Source organism: Callionymus lyra, chromosome 17, assembly GCF_982586985.1.
Source record: "Callionymus lyra chromosome 17, fCalLyr1.hap1.1, whole genome shotgun sequence".
Lineage (NCBI taxonomy): Eukaryota > Metazoa > Chordata > Actinopteri > Syngnathiformes > Callionymidae > Callionymus > Callionymus lyra.
This window is the reverse complement of record NC_141834.1, coordinates 20,737,867-20,756,772: the sequence shown is the minus strand read 5'-3', so window position 1 is coordinate 20,756,772 and position 18,906 is coordinate 20,737,867. Positions and strand designations below refer to the sequence as shown.

Below are 18,906 nucleotides of genomic sequence, written 5' to 3'. Positions count from 1 at the left end.
CCTTCAAGAAACATCTGTGTTTGATGATCTACTGACTCCTTCAAGAAACATCTGTGTTTGATGATCTACTGACTCCTTCAAGAAACATCTGTGTTTGATGATCTACTGACTCCTTCAAGAAACATCTGTGTTTGATGATCTACTGACTCCTTCAAGAAACATGTGTGTTTGATGATCTACTGACTCCTTCAACAAACATCTGTGTTTGATGATCTACTGACTCCTTCAAGAAACATGTGTGTTTGATGATCTACTGACTCCTTCAAGAAACATCTGTGTTTGATGATCTACTGACTCCTTCAAGAAACATCTGTGTTTGATGATCTACTGACTCCTTCAAGAAAAATCTGTGTTTGATGATCTACTGACTCCTTCAAGAAACATGTGTGTTTGATGATCTACTGACTCCTTCAAGAAACATGTGTGTTTGATGATCTACTGACTCCTTCAAGAAACATCTGTGTTTGATGATCTACTGACTCCTTCAAGAAACATGTGTGTTTGATGATCTACTGACTCCTTCAAGAAACATCTGTGTTTGATGATCTACTGACTCCTTCAACAAACATCTGTGTTTGATGATCTACTGACTCCTTCAACAAACATCTGTGTTTGATGATCTACTGACTCCTTCAACAAACATCTGTGTTTGATGATCTACTGACTCCTTCAACAAACATCTGTGTTTGATGATCTACTGACTCCTTCAAGAAACATCTGTGTTTGATGATCTACTGACTCCTTCAAGAAACATCTGTGTTTGATGATCTACTGACTCCTTCAAGAAACATCTGTGTTTGATGATCTACTGACTCCTTCAAGAAACATCTGTGTTTGATGATCTACTGACTCCTTCAACAAACATCTGTGTTTGATGATCTACTGACTCCTTCAAGAAACATCTGTGTTTGATGATCTACTGACTCCTTCAAGAAACATCTGTGTTTGATGATCTACTGACTCCTTCAAGAAACATCTGTGTTTGATGATCTACTGACTCCTTCAAGAAACATCTGTGTTTGATGATCTACTGACTCCTTCAACAAACATGTGTGTTTGATGATCTACTGACTCCTTCAAGAAACATCTGTGTTTGATGATCTACTGACTCCTTCAAGAAACATCTGTGTTTGATGATCTACTGACTCCTTCAAGAAACATCTTAAGACGTTTCTATTTGTTCAGGCTTTTCCTTGATTTTCTGGAACTCCTGTTGTGTTCTCAGTTTTATCTTGATCTTTAAAGTATATACTTTATTGAATATTGTTTTGATTGTTTAAGCGCTTTGTGACCCTGGTCTGGAAAAGCTCTCTACAAATACAAATTACTTACTTACTTACTTTCATGAAATGTGCATTTGTTGTGAGTGTTTCAAGGGGATTTTAGGGAGTAAAGAGAAAAAAGAGTAACCCTAAAACAATGGTCTCGTCTTACCTTCAGGCTCCGAATAGCAGCGAGTCTCCCGGGACCTCCCGAACAGAACACAGTGACCTTCTGGAGGAGGAGGAGGACGAGCGATCGGACATCAAGGTAAAAAACTCGCCTCCACTTTCTCACAATAGAAACGTTTCGAAGGGATCGTTTTAAACTTCTCGTCCGTCGCAGGATCCCACGAACGGATATTACAACGTCCGCGGCCACGACGACCGCCACATCCGGGGCAGCGGCTTCTCGGAGTACGTGCCCAACGCCCGGCCGGTCTACACGCCGTCGCAGCTGCCCTCGCCGAGCCCCATGTACGGCCAGCACGGCACGCAGCCGCGCATCTACGACTTCTCGCACCGCTACGCCACCACCACGGCCACGCCCTCCTCCTACGAGCAGCAGCAGCAGCAGCAGCAGGGGGCGCAGCAGCAGGGGGCGGCGCAGCAGCAGCCCGCCACCCAGCCCGCCACCGTCTACCCCGCCGACCCGCTCTACAACAGCAACTCCGCCTACCTGCCCGCCACTTACGGGCGCGCGTTCACCAGCTACGTCAAGCCGGCGTCCTACGAGAAAGTGGACGCTTACGACCAGTCGGACCAGGCCAGCAAGGTGTCCGGATCCTCCCGCTTCTCTTACGCCTCCTCACAAGTGTCCTCGCAGCAGTCCGACTACGGCCGGCCGTCACAGCGCATGCAGACGCACGTCTGACCTGAAGACCGAAGACTCTTTTTTTTTCGTGGAGCTGTGATTCCAGCCGAAAGCCGCAGCCTCTGCCGCAGCGTGGCCCGGACTAACATTCTTAAACCTGGATGGACCTACTAGGACAGATTTGAGGGATTCATGTAATTACGGTCGTGGGATACTTTCAGATCCAGGACGATCAGAACTGCCGGTCAAGCGAGCAGGTTCTCCAGCCGACTCCAGGGGTTTCGACGGAGAACCTCAGGGGCCACATCGAGGTCCATCAAAAAGAGCAGAGACACTCAAACTTGGATTATGAAAAACATGTCGTCGTCTGTCATTCGGTGTTTTGTTGGCATGCAAAAGGAATTCTAAGCACATTTGTGTCTCTACCGTCGTCCGAGGACTGAGCTTTCCACAGAGAGACTATTCTGCACAACACGCTAGCTCCGCCCAACCAGACATGCTAGCACTGCACTATGTGAAGAGTTGAATCCGCTTTGGAAAACTTCAGTTTGTCGCCCGCGAAAAAAAGGAAGAGAATGTGTATCGTTGCCTCTTCGAGGACGACTCTTGGGGGGGAAAACGCCCCCGAAAAAACCCAAAGACGGTGATCGAAAAATCAAGAGGTCAAAGTTCGATATCTTTCCACCCCCCCTTTTTTTTTTTTTGATTGTGCAAGAGGTTTTTACAAGAACAATCAAGTCCGAAGAAGAGGCAATCTTAACTTTAGAGAAACTTGAATGCAGTGTCAACTCCGGTCGTAAAAGACGTGCCAGGCGGTCCCGGTCCCGGACCGCAACCACCATCCAGTTTTACAAGCCAATCAAACTGTCTCAATGTTTACAAGAGTTACAAGAGCTCCCCCCCCCCCCCGGAACATGAACTGTAAAGATGGCCGAGCCCATACTTCTCTCTCTCTGTTGCATGCAAACGATGTCTCGTGAAAAAAATCTTCCGCGTTTCTATTCATTTCCATTTCACGTGGGCCTGGTGGCGTTCCACGGATGCCTGGACCGCCATTGGTCCAAAACGACCCGGAGAGGAGAAGCAAACATCGTCGCTTTGTCTTTATTTTTATATTTTATACAAGCCTTAATGTACAGTGTGTGAGCTGCTCTCCTGTACAGTCTCTTTATAAACATAATCCTTTTTGTTTTTTAAGTTCTTACCAATCACTGCTTTTCCTTCTTTTTTCTTTGGACTAATTTTCATCCGTTTGTTCCTTATTTTAATAATGTATTCAGAATTTATTTGCTAAAAAAAAATGAGCTATTGTTGCTTGTACGTTTGTACACATATTTATATTTAATAAAACCATTTCAGATAAAAAAAAAAGTGAATTTTGGCGTGAGTTTGTCAATCGCTGGCGACAAAAGAATTTTGTTTGGAAGGTTTTTGCTTCAAAAAGTCATAATTACACATAAAAATATTCAATTTTTAAGACATTTTTAACACTTTAAAGTATTACACTTAAAGTAAAGTAGACTAATTCATATCCATCTGGCCTTAATTAAAAAATATATATATTTTGTTTTCTCAGTGGTAGGCGCTCGTAAACTCCTTACTAATGGTTCCCAGTGAACTCCCATGATGCCTTTCTACACACTGCTCCATTAAGTGATGCTGTTTTTCCAATTCTACGTCTATGTTGCCATGTTATTGGTTGGCTGGGCGGCAAAGCATTACGGGAGCTGCTCAGGTCGCCGTCACTAAGAGTGTCATTGAGATGTCGAGTTTAAAAGTTCAAAGGTCATTAAATGAATCTCATTCATTCACAAGTGAAACATTTAAAAGTTAAGCATTTAAAGGATGTTAATGGTTTCCAGAACGTAACCCCGTAATAGATGAGGAACCACAAGTTTTTCAAAATCACCATCATATTTGTTTTTAATCATAGCTTTTTTCATTTTTGTTTCATTTTTCGATAAAAAATAAAATAGTTAATATCTAATAGTTAATTTTAATATCAATTTAAAATTAAAATGTAAATATTCAGTGTTTGTTTATTTTTCTGTCGCAAGTAAACTTCCAGCCTCTAGATGGCAGCAGTCAATACATCCGCAGCTAAAGGAACAATAAAATCCTGTCAGATGACTGAGGACGAGAGGATACAGTGAGTCCAGCAGCCTTTAAAGCTGATATTTGGACATATTTTGGTTTGAAAACGAATGAAAGTAGTTACGACTTCGTCAAGAGTCATGTGGTCTGTAAATACTACAACACCAGAGTCAAGTACTGGACAATACTACACTACCAGAGTCAAGTACTGGACAATACTACACTACCAGAGTCAAGTACTGGACAATACTACACATATATACTTGTTACTACACTATCACAACACCACAGTTAAGTACTGGACAATACTACACATATATACTTGTTACTACACTATCACAACACCAGAGTCAAGTACTGGCCAATACTACACATATATACTTGTTACTACACTATCACAACACCAGAGTCAAGTACTGGCCAATACTACACATATATACTTGTTACTACACTATCACAACACCAGAGTCAAGTACTGGCCAATACTACACATATATACTTGTTACTACACTATCTCAACACCAGAGTCAAGTACTGGACAATACTACACATATATACTTGTTACTGCACTATCACAACACCACAGTTAAGTATTGGACAATACTACACATATATACTTGTTACTACACTATCACAACACCAGAGTCAAGTACTGGCCAATACTACACATATATACTTGTTACTACAGTATCACAACACCAGAGTCAAGTACTGGCCAATACTACACATATATACTTGTTACTACACTATCTCAACACCAGAGTCAAGTACTGGACAATACAACACATATATACTTGTTACTGCACTATCACAACACCAGAGTTAAGTATTGGACAATACTACACATATATACTTGTTACTACACTATCACAACACCAGAGTCAAGTACTGGCCAATACTACACATATATACTTGTTACTACAGTATCACAACACCAGAGTCAAGTACTGGACAATACTACACATATATACTTGTTACTACACTATCACAACACCAGAGTCAAGTACTCGACAATACTACACATATATCCTTGTTACTACACTATCACAACACCAGAGTCAAGTACTGGACAATACTACACATATATACTTGTTACTACACTATCACAACACCACAGTTAAGTATTGGACAATACTACACATATATACTTGTTACTACACTATCACAACACCAGAGTCAAGTACTGGCCAATACTACACATATATACTTGTTACTACAGTATCACAACACCAGAGTCAAGTACTGGCCAATACTACACATATATACTTGTTACTACACTATCACAACACCAGAGTCAAGTACTGGACAATACTACACATATATCCTTGTTACTACACTATCTCAACACCAGAGTCAAGTACTGGACAATACTACACATATATACTTGTTACTACACTATCACAACACCAGAGTCAAGTACTGGACAATACTACACATATATACTTGTTACTACACTATCACAACACCAGAGTCAAGTACTGGACAATACTACACATATATACTTGTTACTACACTATCACAACACCAGAGTCAAGTACTGGACAATACTACACATATATACTTGTTACTACACTATCACAACACCAGAGTCAAGTACTGGACAATACTAAACATATATATTTGTTACTACACTATCACAACACCAGAGTCAAGTACTGGACAATACCACACATATATACTTGTTACTACAGTATCACAACACCAGAGTCAAGTACTGGAAAATACTACACATACAGTACATACGTGTTCCTACACTATCACTGTATTCAGATCAAATAATTCTCAGTCATCACAGTCGAGTCGTCGCCGTGGTAATAATGAATCAATAAATGATCATCATGTTGACTGTGTTCTCCCAGTCGAAGCTGCTTTTAATGAAGACAGACGAGATGGTTGCCCCCCCACTGGATGAGCGCCCCCCACTGGATGAGCGCCCCCCCCCCCCCCCCCAGGAAGCCGGCGAGCGCGTCTGGATCCGTGACAAAGGCGGGTATTACTTGACAATACGAGTTTGTCTTGTCACCTCGGTTCCCCAGGTGGCGCCGGCGTCAGACGGGGCGGCGAAGAACACGCTTATTACAATATCACAGCAGATGAAACAAGCTCGGCGTGAGTGTGCGTCGCGACGACAACACGACACCAAACGCAATAAAAGTTCAGGGCGAGGACGACCAGAGATAAAAGCTTTTAATTACCACAAGTATTTCATATAAAACACATAAAAAAACACGTCACCACAATCTCTTCACACAGTTAAAATGAGCTTTTTGTTCGTGTCCGTTGAGGCTTCGTGGCGGGATTTGAACCCACATCCTTCTGGTTTAGACGCAATGTTAGGAAATAAGCGGCCATCTTTGGTTTGTCGTTGGATGGAGATTAAAAATGAGTTAAAATAAAGAATAATTTAAAGCTTCACTCACACGATGGACACACACAGGTCGAGATAGATTCAATACAACGTCGGCTTTTTGGTCAAAATCAGCGTCAAACTTTTGAGCGCGAGACGCCGAAGAAGGATTTTTTTGGCGCCGTCGTGACCCACGAGAGCGTCGTCAGGTCCGGTTGAAACGATCACGTCGATCCGTCGAGGACTCGAAGGCACTTACGCGTGAAAAATAAACGTTTTTTCTGTGTTATGACCTCATTCATGTTCCCCGGCACTTAAGACATTACGTTATTTTCGACAACACTCTTGGCCTCTCGCCAGAGCAGACAAGCTCTTAGATTGATGAGTTAACTTTCTTAATTACTCTGAGTGTGATGCAGAAGATTGTTGGAAGAAGTTTGGATTCCAGAGAAATTTAAAGGTGGATTCAGCAACAAATATATGTATTTTTTACTGTTTTTAAGATGATAAAAAACTAACTTTCCCTCTTTACGATGGTTTAAATTCAAATATTTTTCGTGGGTTATTTAAAATGGTTTCTTCACTGAACAACACAAAAGGTTTCATGTGCAGTTAGTGCAAGTGTGGAGAGGGTTTTTAAAAAAAAGGGGGTGTTCCAGTCCAGAAACCACCTTTCGGCGAGGCCCCGCCCCTCCCGGCGGATCAGATCCCCGTCGTGTCTTTGATCCACTTGTGCATCTTGGTGACCCGGGTGTAGATGCCGGGCTTGTTCCGGCGAGCGCAGCCCTCGCCCCAGCTCACGATCCCGGCCTGGAACCACTTGCCGCTCTCCTCGAAACACGACAGGGGACCCCCCGAGTCGCCCTGGAGACCAGGAGGTTAGTGGCAGTTATAGCAACACTAAAACGATGACGACACACTCATGGATGGCGCGGGAGTAGTATATAATATATATATATATACATTATATACTTATATATTATATACAAGCCCAGTATATAATATATATATATATATATATATTATATACACATAATATATAAATATAATATTTGAAACCAAAATATGTCCAAACAACAGCTGCTGGACTCACTGTATCCTCTCGTCCTCAGTCGTCACTGGGACCACAGGATTTTATTGTTGCTTTAGCTGGAGGTTGCAATTACTGCTGCCATCTAGTGGCCGCAAATTTAATTGAAACACAAAAATAAATAAATGCTGTGAATATTCGGATGTTATTGGTAAATAATAATACAAATAAATAAATAAAAAATATACATATATATATATTTTATTTGTGAATAAAGATCAAATTGTATAATCATAAATTGTAAATTGTAACACATGGATAAAAATGTTGAAATAAAGTAAATTAAAGTAATGAGTAAAAATGAATAAATAAATACATTTAAAAATAAACAGCAAAGTTCTTAAACAATAATAAAATCTGAAGTATTTTATTTTAACGTTTTTGTATTAATTCACACATTTGTTTTTTTCATTAACGTGTCATGAGTTGAAAACAGATTCAAATAGAATCAGGAAGTTGTTTATTTTAGGCTCCGATAGTCGCAGCAGTGCATTATGGGACATTTTAACTACCAGTCTTAAGAATTTAATTAAACGGTGAAAAATACTAAGAGACGCATGTTTGGCGCTCGACGGGACGTTTGTTTTCCTCACCTGACAAGCGTCGACTCCTCCCGCCAAGAACCCGCTGCAGAGCATCCTGGACGTGACCTGACCCTCGGTGACCACGTTACACACCGAGTCGTTGATGACCTTGACCATGGCCTTCTGCAGCACCTGAGCCTTCCGACCTGAAGGGGAGCAGCACAGGCGGGTCAGCACAGGCGGGTCAGCACAGGCGGGTCAGCACAGGCGGGTCAGCACAGGCGGGTCAGCACAGGCGGGTCAGCACAGGCGGGTCAGCACAGGCGGGTCAGCACAGGCGGGTCAGCACAGGCGGGTCAGCACAGGCGGGTCAGCACAGGCGGGTCAGCACAGGCGGGTGCAAGACCTCGGATCAGAAGGCGCTAATGTGCACGGATTAGCTTCGGCTAATGAAGGTTTAAGGCATCGTCCCGGGAGACGCCGCCGCCACGATGCGTGGATACGAGCGAAGATAATGGAAGGCAGCAGAAGATGAGAGAGAGGGAAAGAAAGAGTGTCATGATGGAGGATAAGGAAGAGACGTAGAAAACTGACCAGAAACTGTTTCCTTCAACTGAGAAAAATCTCTAAACTTAGGAAAATGTTGTCGGAACATGATCTGGATCTTGTAATCCATGCGTTTATGTCTTCTCGCCTGGACTATTGTAACAGTTTGTTTTCATGTCTAAACCAGAAGGATGTGTCTCGCCTGCAGTTCATACTAAACTCTGCTGCGAGAATTCTGAGCTGCTCTAGTAGAAGAACTCACATTTCTCCGATCCTTAAAACTCTTCACTGGCTTCCAGTTTCTTTCAGGATCATTTTAAAATTCTGGTTCTTACTTTCAGATCTATTCATGGTCAGACCTTCCATCAGTGATCTGATCCAGACTTACACCCCAGCTCGGGCTCTGAGGTCTGTGGATCAGAATCTACTGATGGTTCCTGAACTTCTGGACCAGAGGAGAGAAATCCTTCCAGACTGTTGCTCCTAAGCTTTGGAACCATCTCTGTGTTTGATGATCTACTGACTCCTTCAAGAAACATCTGTGTTTGATGATCTACTGACTCCTTCAAGAAACATCTGTGTTTGATGATCTACTGACTCCTTCATGAAACATCTGTGTTTGATGATCTACTGACTCCTTCATGAAACATCTGTGTTTGATGATCTACTGACTCCTTCAAGAAACATCTGTGTTTGATGATCTACTGACTCCTTCAAGAAACATCTGTGTTTGATGATCTACTGACTCCTTCAAGAAACATCTGTGTTTGATGATCTACTGACTCCTTCAAGAAACATCTGTGTTTGATGATCTACTGACTCCTTCAAGAAACATGTGTGTTTGATGATCTACTGACTCCTTCAAGAAACATCTGTGTTTGATGATCTACTGACTCCTTCAAGAAACATCTGTGTTTGATGATCTACTGACTCCTTCAAGAAACATCTGTGTTTGATGATCTACTGACTCCTTCAAGAAACATCTGTGTTTGATGATCTACTGACTCCTTCAAGAAACATCTGTGTTTGATGATCTACTGACTCCTTCAAGAAACATCTGTGTTTGATGATCTACTGACTCCTTCAAGAAACATCTGTGTTTGATGATCTACTGACTCCTTCAAGAAACATCTGTGTTTGATGATCTACTGACTCCTTCAAGAATCATCTGTGTTTGATGATCTACTGACTCCTCCAAGAAACGTCTGTGTTTGATGATCTACTGACTCCTTCAAGAAACATGTGTGTTTGATGATCTACTGACTCCTTCAAGAAACATCTGTGTTTGATGATCTACTGACTCCTTCAAGTAACATCTTTGTTTGATGATCTACTGACTCCTTCAAGAAACATCTTAAGACGTTTTTATTTGTTCAGGCTTTTCCTTGATTTTCTGGAACTCCTGTTGTGTTATCAGTGTTATCTTGATCTTTAAAGTATATACTTTATTGAATATTGTTTTGATTGTTTAAGCGCTTTGTGACCCTGGTCTAGAAAAGCGCTCTACAAATAAAAATTACTTACTTACTTACTTACATTAAAGGAAAGGAAGATGAAATCAGGAAAGACTTGAGGACGACGTCCTTTTTTAAGTTTTGAATAAAAAGATAGACCAGCACCTGCTTCCCGGAGCGCCCCCCAGCCCGTGACCCAGCAGGACATGCCGGGCGGGAAGACGTGGGAGGCGGACGGCAGGCAGATGGGCTGGATGGTGCTGGAGAACTGCAGCGGCTCGCTGAGCTCCAGCAGCGCGATGTCGTAGTCGTAGGTCATGGTGTTGTAGTTAGGATGGCTGACGATCCTCTTGAGCGAGCGCCGCTGCACGCCGTCCTGCTTGTACTGGTCCTGCATGCCGCTGTACGTCTGCCAGTTGGACGGCACGTGGTTCCTGCGCCGGAGCGTTCCACAGGGTTAGCGATAGCAACGCGCCGCACAGATCGTCGACCACTTTGATTAACGATTACTTTATTAACCCCTTATTGACCGACTCGCTGAGTTCAATGAGAGGGAGTGAGACGAGTTGGACTTTAGACAATCGTTCGACGGGCCACGTAAAAGTACTTTGGTTGGTTGGTCAGACCCTCGGCCCTCTAAGGTCATGGCGATGAGTTCAATGAGAGGGAGTGAGAATGTAATATAATAGAAACACAATTATCTTTTACATCTAAAAATGATGGGACGAACTATTTTCTTAAAAAAAGAAAAGAGCATTTCTTGTTAAAACTTGCTCGATTTAATTTGAACTCTATATTTTGAACGATGAGTTTAATGAGAGGGAGTGAGACAATGTAACAATGTAATATTATAGAAACACAATTATCTTTTACATCTAAAAATAATGGGACAAACAATTTTCTTAAAAATAATTCATTCATTTTTAAAAAGGAAAAAAGCATTTCTCATTAAAACTTACTCGATTTAATTTGAACTCGATATTTTGCACGATGAGTTCAATGAGAGGGAGTGAGACAATGTAACAATGTAATCCTAGAGATTATTTTTTACATCTAAAAATGATGGGACGAACAACTTTCTTATAAAAAAAGAAAAAAGCATTTCTTGATAAAACTTATTCGATTTAATTTGAACGATGAGTTCAATGAGAGGGAGTGAGACGTTAGAGGTTAGAGTCGTCAATAGATTTTCGTTTCATTTCAATCTACATTTGAGTCGACAATGTGGGGGGGGCATAAAATGGGAATTAAGTACAAGTACAATTGACTGGGGAGACAAAATTGATTTAATTCAAAGCAAATACTTTGAATCATGAGTTTAATGAGAGGGAGTGAGAGGAGTTGAACACGATTTATCGGATTCTAATTGATTCAGTTAGCACGCTAATTGGACGGTCAATAAAGGGTTAATAATGTGGGTAATAAAGTAATACAGTACTGAAAAAAAAAAACAATGGCTCGGCGTCTCTGCCCAATTTCAGTGACTCATCCGCAGCGATGAGTTCAATGAGAGGGAGTGAGACGATTTTGATTTAATTTAGTTATCATGCTGATTAGAAGGTGCTGTTTCAGAACAATGTCCATAAACCAATATAATTTCTAAGTTCTACTAAACCAGCAAAAAACTTCAGTAAGCACAGGGCAATCGTAAAAAAAAAGTTGATGAATTAATTATTTTATTATTATTATTTTATTATTATTTTTCAACCTTTTGTTTTGAGTCGCCGTTAATTTGAAAAAAGTCAAACAAGGATTAAAAATACATTACAATATGTTGAACGTGGAGAAAGGAACCATCTGGATCCAGGAACTTTGTAGAGTCGGTCTTTAACTCTAGAGAGCGTAGCTAGATTCTGGACGGTTAACATATGTTGCCATAATAAAACAATAAAACAATAATACATCCGCATGACCATTCACTACAGATTGTTTTAGGGTTACAACTTTGCCGGAAAAGAGCTGCTTGCCAGAGGTCTGCACTCGCTGGGTGAATTTCTAAATATAATTATTAATAAATTTGTATCTGCAAATCAATATTATTCTGATAATTCAAATGTGATCTGAAAATGTGACTTTATGTTTGTGTTTTCTATTTGATAAAAGTACATTTTATTTTATGTAAAAAATCTGTGCCTTAAGTAAACAACTAAGATGTTTTTTGTTTTTTAAATCATCTGAAATCTGGATTTTAAACGTTATTTTTCAAAATAAACAAGAAGCTCTTGTTCAAGACAAGTCAGCCATTATTACGCCGAGATTAAATAATCTCTTCTTTCAGAATCAGCTGCAACTGAGAACAATTTCCTCTCAATCACAATAGAAGACGCGACTAGTGCTCCCCCTACAGGCGAGCGGCGTCACTGCGCCAGAGAAATGTACACGCGGGGCCCCTTAAGGTTCCCCGGAATTAAAGACATTATCAAGAGAATCTCTTGAGAAAAAACTGTATCAAAGCTTCTGCATAACGAGGCCCGGATTAAAAGTAACGGACGTGACGAAGGAGTGAAAAAAGGTTCGACTCACTCCTGGCTGGGCGTCACGAAGCAGTGCGCCGCCGACAGCAGCCATCTTTCGGAGATGATGGAGGCGCCGCACACGTGCCCGTTGGTCAGCAAGTGGAGGCTGACCTGCCACGGCCACTCGCCCACGTCGGCGTTCTGACCGCCGACGATCCGGTTCAGCTTGTAGGGTCTGGTCCCGCAATCTTTGAGAATTTAAAAACAAAAAAACTTCATCAAGACTTCAAAAAGCGAGAGCGACGACTCGGAATCTTAATCAGGCGTGTTGACATTTTAAAGGTGATCAAAAAGGAGGGGAAAAAAAATACACACCCCGAGGCGTGATGAAGGGAGGATGAAAAAGAAGGGAAAAGTTGAGAGATGACAGCTCTCAATGCAGAATGAAATAAATAAGCGAGCGCAGCCTCGGGCTCCGTCTCCACCATCAAGCGGCGAACATCGGCTCAGGCAGGCTTCGCTGTAATCTCGCTGAGTGACGTGAGGCCGCCGAGACGCTCCAGACGAGAAGAGAAGAAGAAGAAGAAGAAGAAAGTATCTTTACCGCACGACTCTTCGTCCGACAGGTCGCCGCAGTCGTCCACGCGGTCGCACTCGGCGTTGACCTTGTTGACGCAGACGCCGCTCCGGCACTTGAAGCTGAAGTCGGAGCAGATCCCTGGTGCTGGACGGAGACAGACGACCATCAATGGGTTGAAGGTGTGACGGTCGGTGGAGGCGTCGACGCAGCAGACGCGGGTTTGATTCCAGAATAATCAACAATTACGACCAAAAGTATTTGGATGTTGGAGGAAAAACTTTGTCGGTTCATAGTCTTGCAAATGTTGTTTTTTTTAACTCCTATGCTGTGTCTCAAATCGCATACTAGCGTACTAAAAGTTAGTATTTTTAGTGCGTTAGTGCGTCTCAATTCTTAGTATGCGAAATTTAGTGCGCCATGCATACTAAATTGGCGTACTAACACGCCCACAAAACTAGCATGGTTCGATGGACACTAACCACACTAAACAACCGCCATTTTAGTGACGTTTTAAACGGAAGTTACGTCATATATAAATGCATATATATGCATATACTTAAATGTGTATTTTCAGCAGCAGTAGGAGGATAAACACGTCTTCGCTGCTGATACCAGCTTAAATATCTCGCGATTATTTAGATTCTCATATTTTTTCTTTATTTCTTTTTCCAAACTTGCAATACGTGCTGCCAGCAGGTGGCGATAGCGTTCAAACAGCTGCTTGAAACATCGTTAAATAGAAGTAGAAGAAGAAGCTGTCATGTGATTTCCGGTTAGTGTGTAGCAGCAGTGTTTGATTTGAGACACGCTATCTGCGGAGAATTTGCGTACTAGTTAGTATGCATACTAAACTGATGCATACTAACTTCTAGCATACTAAGATAAGTATGCGATTTGAGACACAGCACTATTGTATCTGGGTCAAGGTGACCAGAAGGCCCAAAAAACAAATGTGTTTGTCGTATCCCTTTTGTTTTATCTGGATCAAGGTAAACCGAACGCCCAAAAAATGAACGTGTTTGTGGTATCCCTTGTGTTGTCTTAGGGTCAAGGTAATCCGAAGGGCCTGAAAGCAAACTTTTTTGTGGTATCCCTTTTGTTTTATCTGGGTCAAAGTGACCTGAACGCCAAATACAAATGTGTTTGCGGTATCCCTTTTGTTTTATCTGGGTCAAAGTGACCTGAACGCCAAATACAAATGTGTTTGCGGTATCCCTTTTGTTTGATCTGGGTCAAAGTGACCTGAACGCCAAATACAAATGTGTTTGCGGTATCCCTTTTGTTTTATCTGGGTCAAAGTGACCTGAACGCCAAATACAAATGTGTTTGCGGTATCCCTTTTGTTTTATCTGGGTCAAAGTGACCTGAACGCCCAAATACAAATGTGTTAGGCGTATCCCTTGTGTTGTATCTGGGTCAAGGTGACCCGAAGGACCGAAAACAAACGTATTTGTAGTATCCCTTGTGTTGTCTCTGGGTCTTGAAAAAATCCTGTGTTGATGGAACCAGAGTTCGAAATCTGTCACGTAGGATAAAAAAAACAAAAAACAATCCTCTTGACCCAGAGACGACACAAGGAATACCACAAACACATTTGTTTCCGGGCCTTTCGGTCACACAATGTGTTCCGATGATGCAAAGTAGGGGGGTGTCCCAAAATACGTCACTGACGACGCGTCTTCGGAGCAGATACCGACGTAAATGTTTCGAGAAAACACTCATTTTAACACAAAACAACAATAGTAACACAACTTGATAACTTGTTTCAATGACTCGTTTCCCGACGTGTGTCGTTGACGTTCATCACGAGTCACACTCACATGTCTCGCACGAGGCTTCGTCGCTTCCGTCCTCGCAGTCGGTCTTGGCGTCGCACACGACCTCCTGAGGCAAACACTCGCCGTCGCCGCAGCGCCACTCGTTCTCCTCGCAGCCTGAGAGCGACACACCATGCAGTCAACGTTCCATCGGCTCTGAGTCCTGAACTCCATGATCCTCGACATTCTTTTATTCGATATCCTCACTTCTCACTTCCATGTCAGACATTCATGGAACGAGTCACTTCCTCTAAAAGCAGAAATCGATCAACTTACTTTTAGCCATTAACCGAAGTTTATTAGTCGTTTATTAGTCTTTACTTTACTTTATTGTACTTCTACTAAAATAAAAGTTGTTCCATGAAAAAAAAATGTGATAGTAAAAGTACATTGAAAAAATATAGACTTAAGCAATTTTATGCTAATTTTTATATGTGTTTCTATTGTGTTTTTGGATCGGATTATTTTGCTCCGGAATAAGAATTTTTAGCCTTAATTGTATTTTCAGAATCTGGCTGAAAAACCGCTGAAACGGTTGACGCAGTAAAAAAAAAATTATATATATATATAGGTGGATTTGACCCTTGTGTCTTGAGTTGGGAAAAAAAAACTTTTTGTATCAAGTTAAATAAAATACTTAATGCCAAAAGTTACCAAATTATAATGTTAATTTTATGTAGTAATTTAATGTAACAAAATATGGAGGTGGAGGCGTGTGACCTATTAAAGCAACATTTTATTTGACGATATTATTATTATTTTTTTATTTAAAAATACATCGTTCGAGCGGACGTAGTGAAAAGGGAAAATTATGTGACAAAAGCCGTTTTCTAACCAAATGTACACACGAGAAATTGGCAATGATTAAAAAAAAAGATTGAAATGACATGTAGTTACACCGTTTCGTCACCAGGGGTAGCCAGAAACAATATTTTTAATGTTATGTATTGGGGCTTTTCTGCTTAGCTGTAGTGAATTTTTTACACGGTTATCTAGTTTGATCTGCTATGGTAGGACTCAGTATTCAACGTTGTATTTCTACACGTATTCAACAGAATTTTGAACGAGTGTTTCAAAAAAATGTTAAAAAAATTATAATAATAATAATAGGAAAAAACACTTTCCTAAAAAAATAAAAATAATTTTCCGACTTGATAAATAAATATTGTGTTCCGAACACTGTTCATGTCACTCCCTCTCAGAGAACTCATCACTGCAGTCGAGTGCATTCAGCAGATTTTAAATTCTCACGGAAATATATTTTTAAGTAACGATCAGAGGTTCAAACTTCCATAAGAAAAAACAAAGTTTCAAACACGACAAAGGAAGTACGAGCCGAGATGTCGCCGTGACGACGACGACAAAAACGCTCACTTACTGCACTGTTTCTCGTCGCTGCTGTCGCCGCAGTCGTTCACGCGATCGCAAACCCACATGCGGGGTTTACAGAGTCCGTTGGAGCAAGAGAACTGTTCCTGGTCGCACTCTGGAGGGAAAGCAGTCGGAAAATGTATCAATAAAATGCAGCAAACCATATTTTTAAGCTTTAAAAAACAGAAAACTGCATCAATCAGCAAAACTTATTTAAGCTACTTAGGCCCAGATGTGTCTTCTTAGTTACTCAGTTAAATGTATCTACTTGTACGAACTATACTTTATCGAACTACAATGAGTTTAAATACTTTTATTGCGAATGGAAATATTGTTATCGCCCAAATACAAATGTGTTTGCGGTATCCCTTGTGCTGTATCTGGGTCAAAGTGACCCGAACGCCCGAATATAAATGTGTTTGTGGTATCCCTTGTATTTTATCTGGGTCAAAGAGACCCGAACGGCCAAAAAACGAATGTGTTTGCGGTATCCCTTGTGCTGTATCTGGGTCAAAGTGACCCGAACGCCCGAATATAAATGTGTTTGTGGTATCCCTTGTATTTTATCTGGGTCAAGGTGACCCGAAGGCCTGAAAACACAGAAAACTTATTTAAGCTACTTAGGCCCAGATGTGTCTTCTTAGTTACTCAGTTAAATGTATCTACTTGTACAAACTATACTTTATCAAACTACAATGAGTTTAAATACTTTTATTGCTAATGGAAATATTCTTATCGCCCAAATACAAATGTGTTTGCGGTATCCCTTTTGTTTTATCTGGGTCACAGAGACCCGAACGGCCAAAAAACGAATGTGTTTGCGGTATCCCTTGTGCTGTATCTGGGTCAAAGTGACCCGAACGCCCGAATATAAATGTGTTTGTGGTATCCCTTGTATTTTATCTGGGTCAAGGTGACCCGAAGGCCTGAAAACACAGAAAACGTATTTAAGCTACTTAGGCCCAGATGTGTCTTCTTAGTTACTCAGTTAAATGTATCTACTTGTACAAACTATACTTTATCAAACTACAATGAGTTTAAATACTTTTATTGCGAATGGAAATATTCTTATCGCCCAAATACAAATGTGTTTGCGGTATCCCTTTTGTTTTATCTGGGTCAAAGAGACCCGAACGGCCAAAAAACGAATGTGTTTGCGGTATCCCTTGTGCTGTATCTGGGTCAAAGTGACCCGAACGCCCGAATATAAATGTGTTTGTGGTATCCCTTGTATTTTATCTGGGTCAAGGTGATCCGAAGGCCTGAAAACACGGAAAACTTATTTAAGGTACTTAGGCCCAGATGTGTCTTCTTAGTTACTCAGTTAAATGTATCTACTTGTACGAACTATACTTTATCGAACTACAATGAGTTTAAATACTTTTATTGCGAATGGAAATATTTTTATCGCCCAAATACAAATGTGTTTGCGGTATCCCTTTTGTTTTATCTGGGTCAAAGAGACCCGAACGGCCAAAAAACGAATGTGTTTGCTGTATCCCTTGTGCTGTATATGGGTCAAAGTGACCCGAACGCCCGAATATAAATGTGTTTGTGGTATCCCTTGTATTTTATCTGGGTCAAGGTGACCCGAAGGCCTGAAAACACAGAAAACTTATTTAAGCTACTTAGGCCCAGATGTGTCTTCTTAGTTACTCAGTTAAATGTATCTACTTGTACAAACTATACTTTATCGAACTACAATGAGTTTAAATACTTTTATTGCGAATGGAAATATTCTTATCGCCCAAATACAAATGTGTTTGCGGTATCCCTTTTGTTTTATCTGGGTCAAAGAGACCCGAACGGCCAAAAAACGAATGTGTTTGCGGTATCCCTTGTGCTGTATCTGGGTCAAAGTGACCCGAACGCCCGAATATAAATGTGTTTGTGGTATCCCTTGTATTTTATCTGGGTCAAGGTGATCCGAAGGCCTGAAAACACGGAAAACTTATTTAAGGTACTTAGGCCCAGATGTGTCTTCTTAGTTACTCAGTTAAATGTATCTACTTGTACAAACTATACTTTATCGAACTACAATGAGTTTAAATACTTTTATTGCGAATGGAAATATTCTTATCGCCCAAATACAAATGTGTTTGCGGTATCCCTTTTGTTTTATCTGGGTCACAGAGACCCGAACGGCCAAAAAACGAATGTGTTTGCGGTATCCCTTGTGCTGTATCTGGGTCAAAGTGACCCGAACGCCCGAATATAAATGTTTTTGTGGTATCCCTTGTATCTTATCTGGGTCAAGGTGATCCGAAGGCCTGAAAACACGGAAAACTTATTTAAGGTACTTAGGCCCAGATGTGTCTTCTTAGTTACTCAGTTACAGTAAATGTATCTACTTGTACGAACTATACTTTATCGAACTACAATGAGTTTAAATACTTTTTTTGCGAATGGAAATATTCTTATCGCCCAAATACAAATGTGTTTGCGGTATCCCTTTTGTTTTATCTGGGTCAAAGAGACCCGAACGGCCAAAAAACGAATGTGTTTGCGGTATCCCTTGTGCTGTATCTGGGTCAAAGTGACCCGAACGCCCGAA

The 18,906-nt window shown here is 41.0% G+C and overlaps 3 protein-coding genes across 4 annotated transcripts in view; 2 read left to right on the top strand and 1 right to left on the bottom strand.

Moving 5' to 3' along the window:
- Positions 1–3,435, top strand: part of kirrel2 (kirre like nephrin family adhesion molecule 2) — a 41,134-nt gene extending 37,699 nt beyond the window's left edge. For both annotated transcript variants that reach the window (XM_087812967.1, XM_087812966.1), the window contains exons 14-15: positions 1,441–1,530; positions 1,606–3,435. In XM_087812967.1, coding sequence (XP_087669093.1) covers positions 1,441–1,530; positions 1,606–2,133 — 618 coding nt within the window. In that variant the 3' untranslated portion in view covers positions 2,134–3,435. The remainder of the gene's footprint in view (positions 1–1,440; positions 1,531–1,605) is intronic.
- A 2,904-nt stretch (positions 3,436–6,339) lies between these two features.
- Positions 6,340–18,906, bottom strand: part of st14 (ST14 transmembrane serine protease matriptase) — a 44,089-nt gene continuing 31,522 nt past the window's right edge. Inside the window, exons 13-19 of the mRNA XM_087812965.1 lie at positions 16,360–16,467; positions 14,985–15,098; positions 13,189–13,308; positions 12,652–12,832; positions 10,294–10,562; positions 8,198–8,334; positions 6,340–7,378 (exon numbers count right to left, since the gene is read on the bottom strand). Coding sequence (XP_087669091.1) covers positions 7,217–7,378; positions 8,198–8,334; positions 10,294–10,562; positions 12,652–12,832; positions 13,189–13,308; positions 14,985–15,098; positions 16,360–16,467 — 1,091 coding nt within the window. The 3' untranslated portion in view covers positions 6,340–7,216. The remainder of the gene's footprint in view (positions 7,379–8,197; positions 8,335–10,293; positions 10,563–12,651; positions 12,833–13,188; positions 13,309–14,984; positions 15,099–16,359; positions 16,468–18,906) is intronic.
- hspb6 (heat shock protein family B (small) member 6) overlaps positions 13,164–18,906 on the top strand; it is a 138,728-nt gene continuing 132,985 nt past the window's right edge. The window contains exon 1 of the mRNA XM_087813025.1: positions 13,164–13,178. The gene's annotated coding sequence lies outside the window, so the exon portion shown is untranslated. The remainder of the gene's footprint in view (positions 13,179–18,906) is intronic.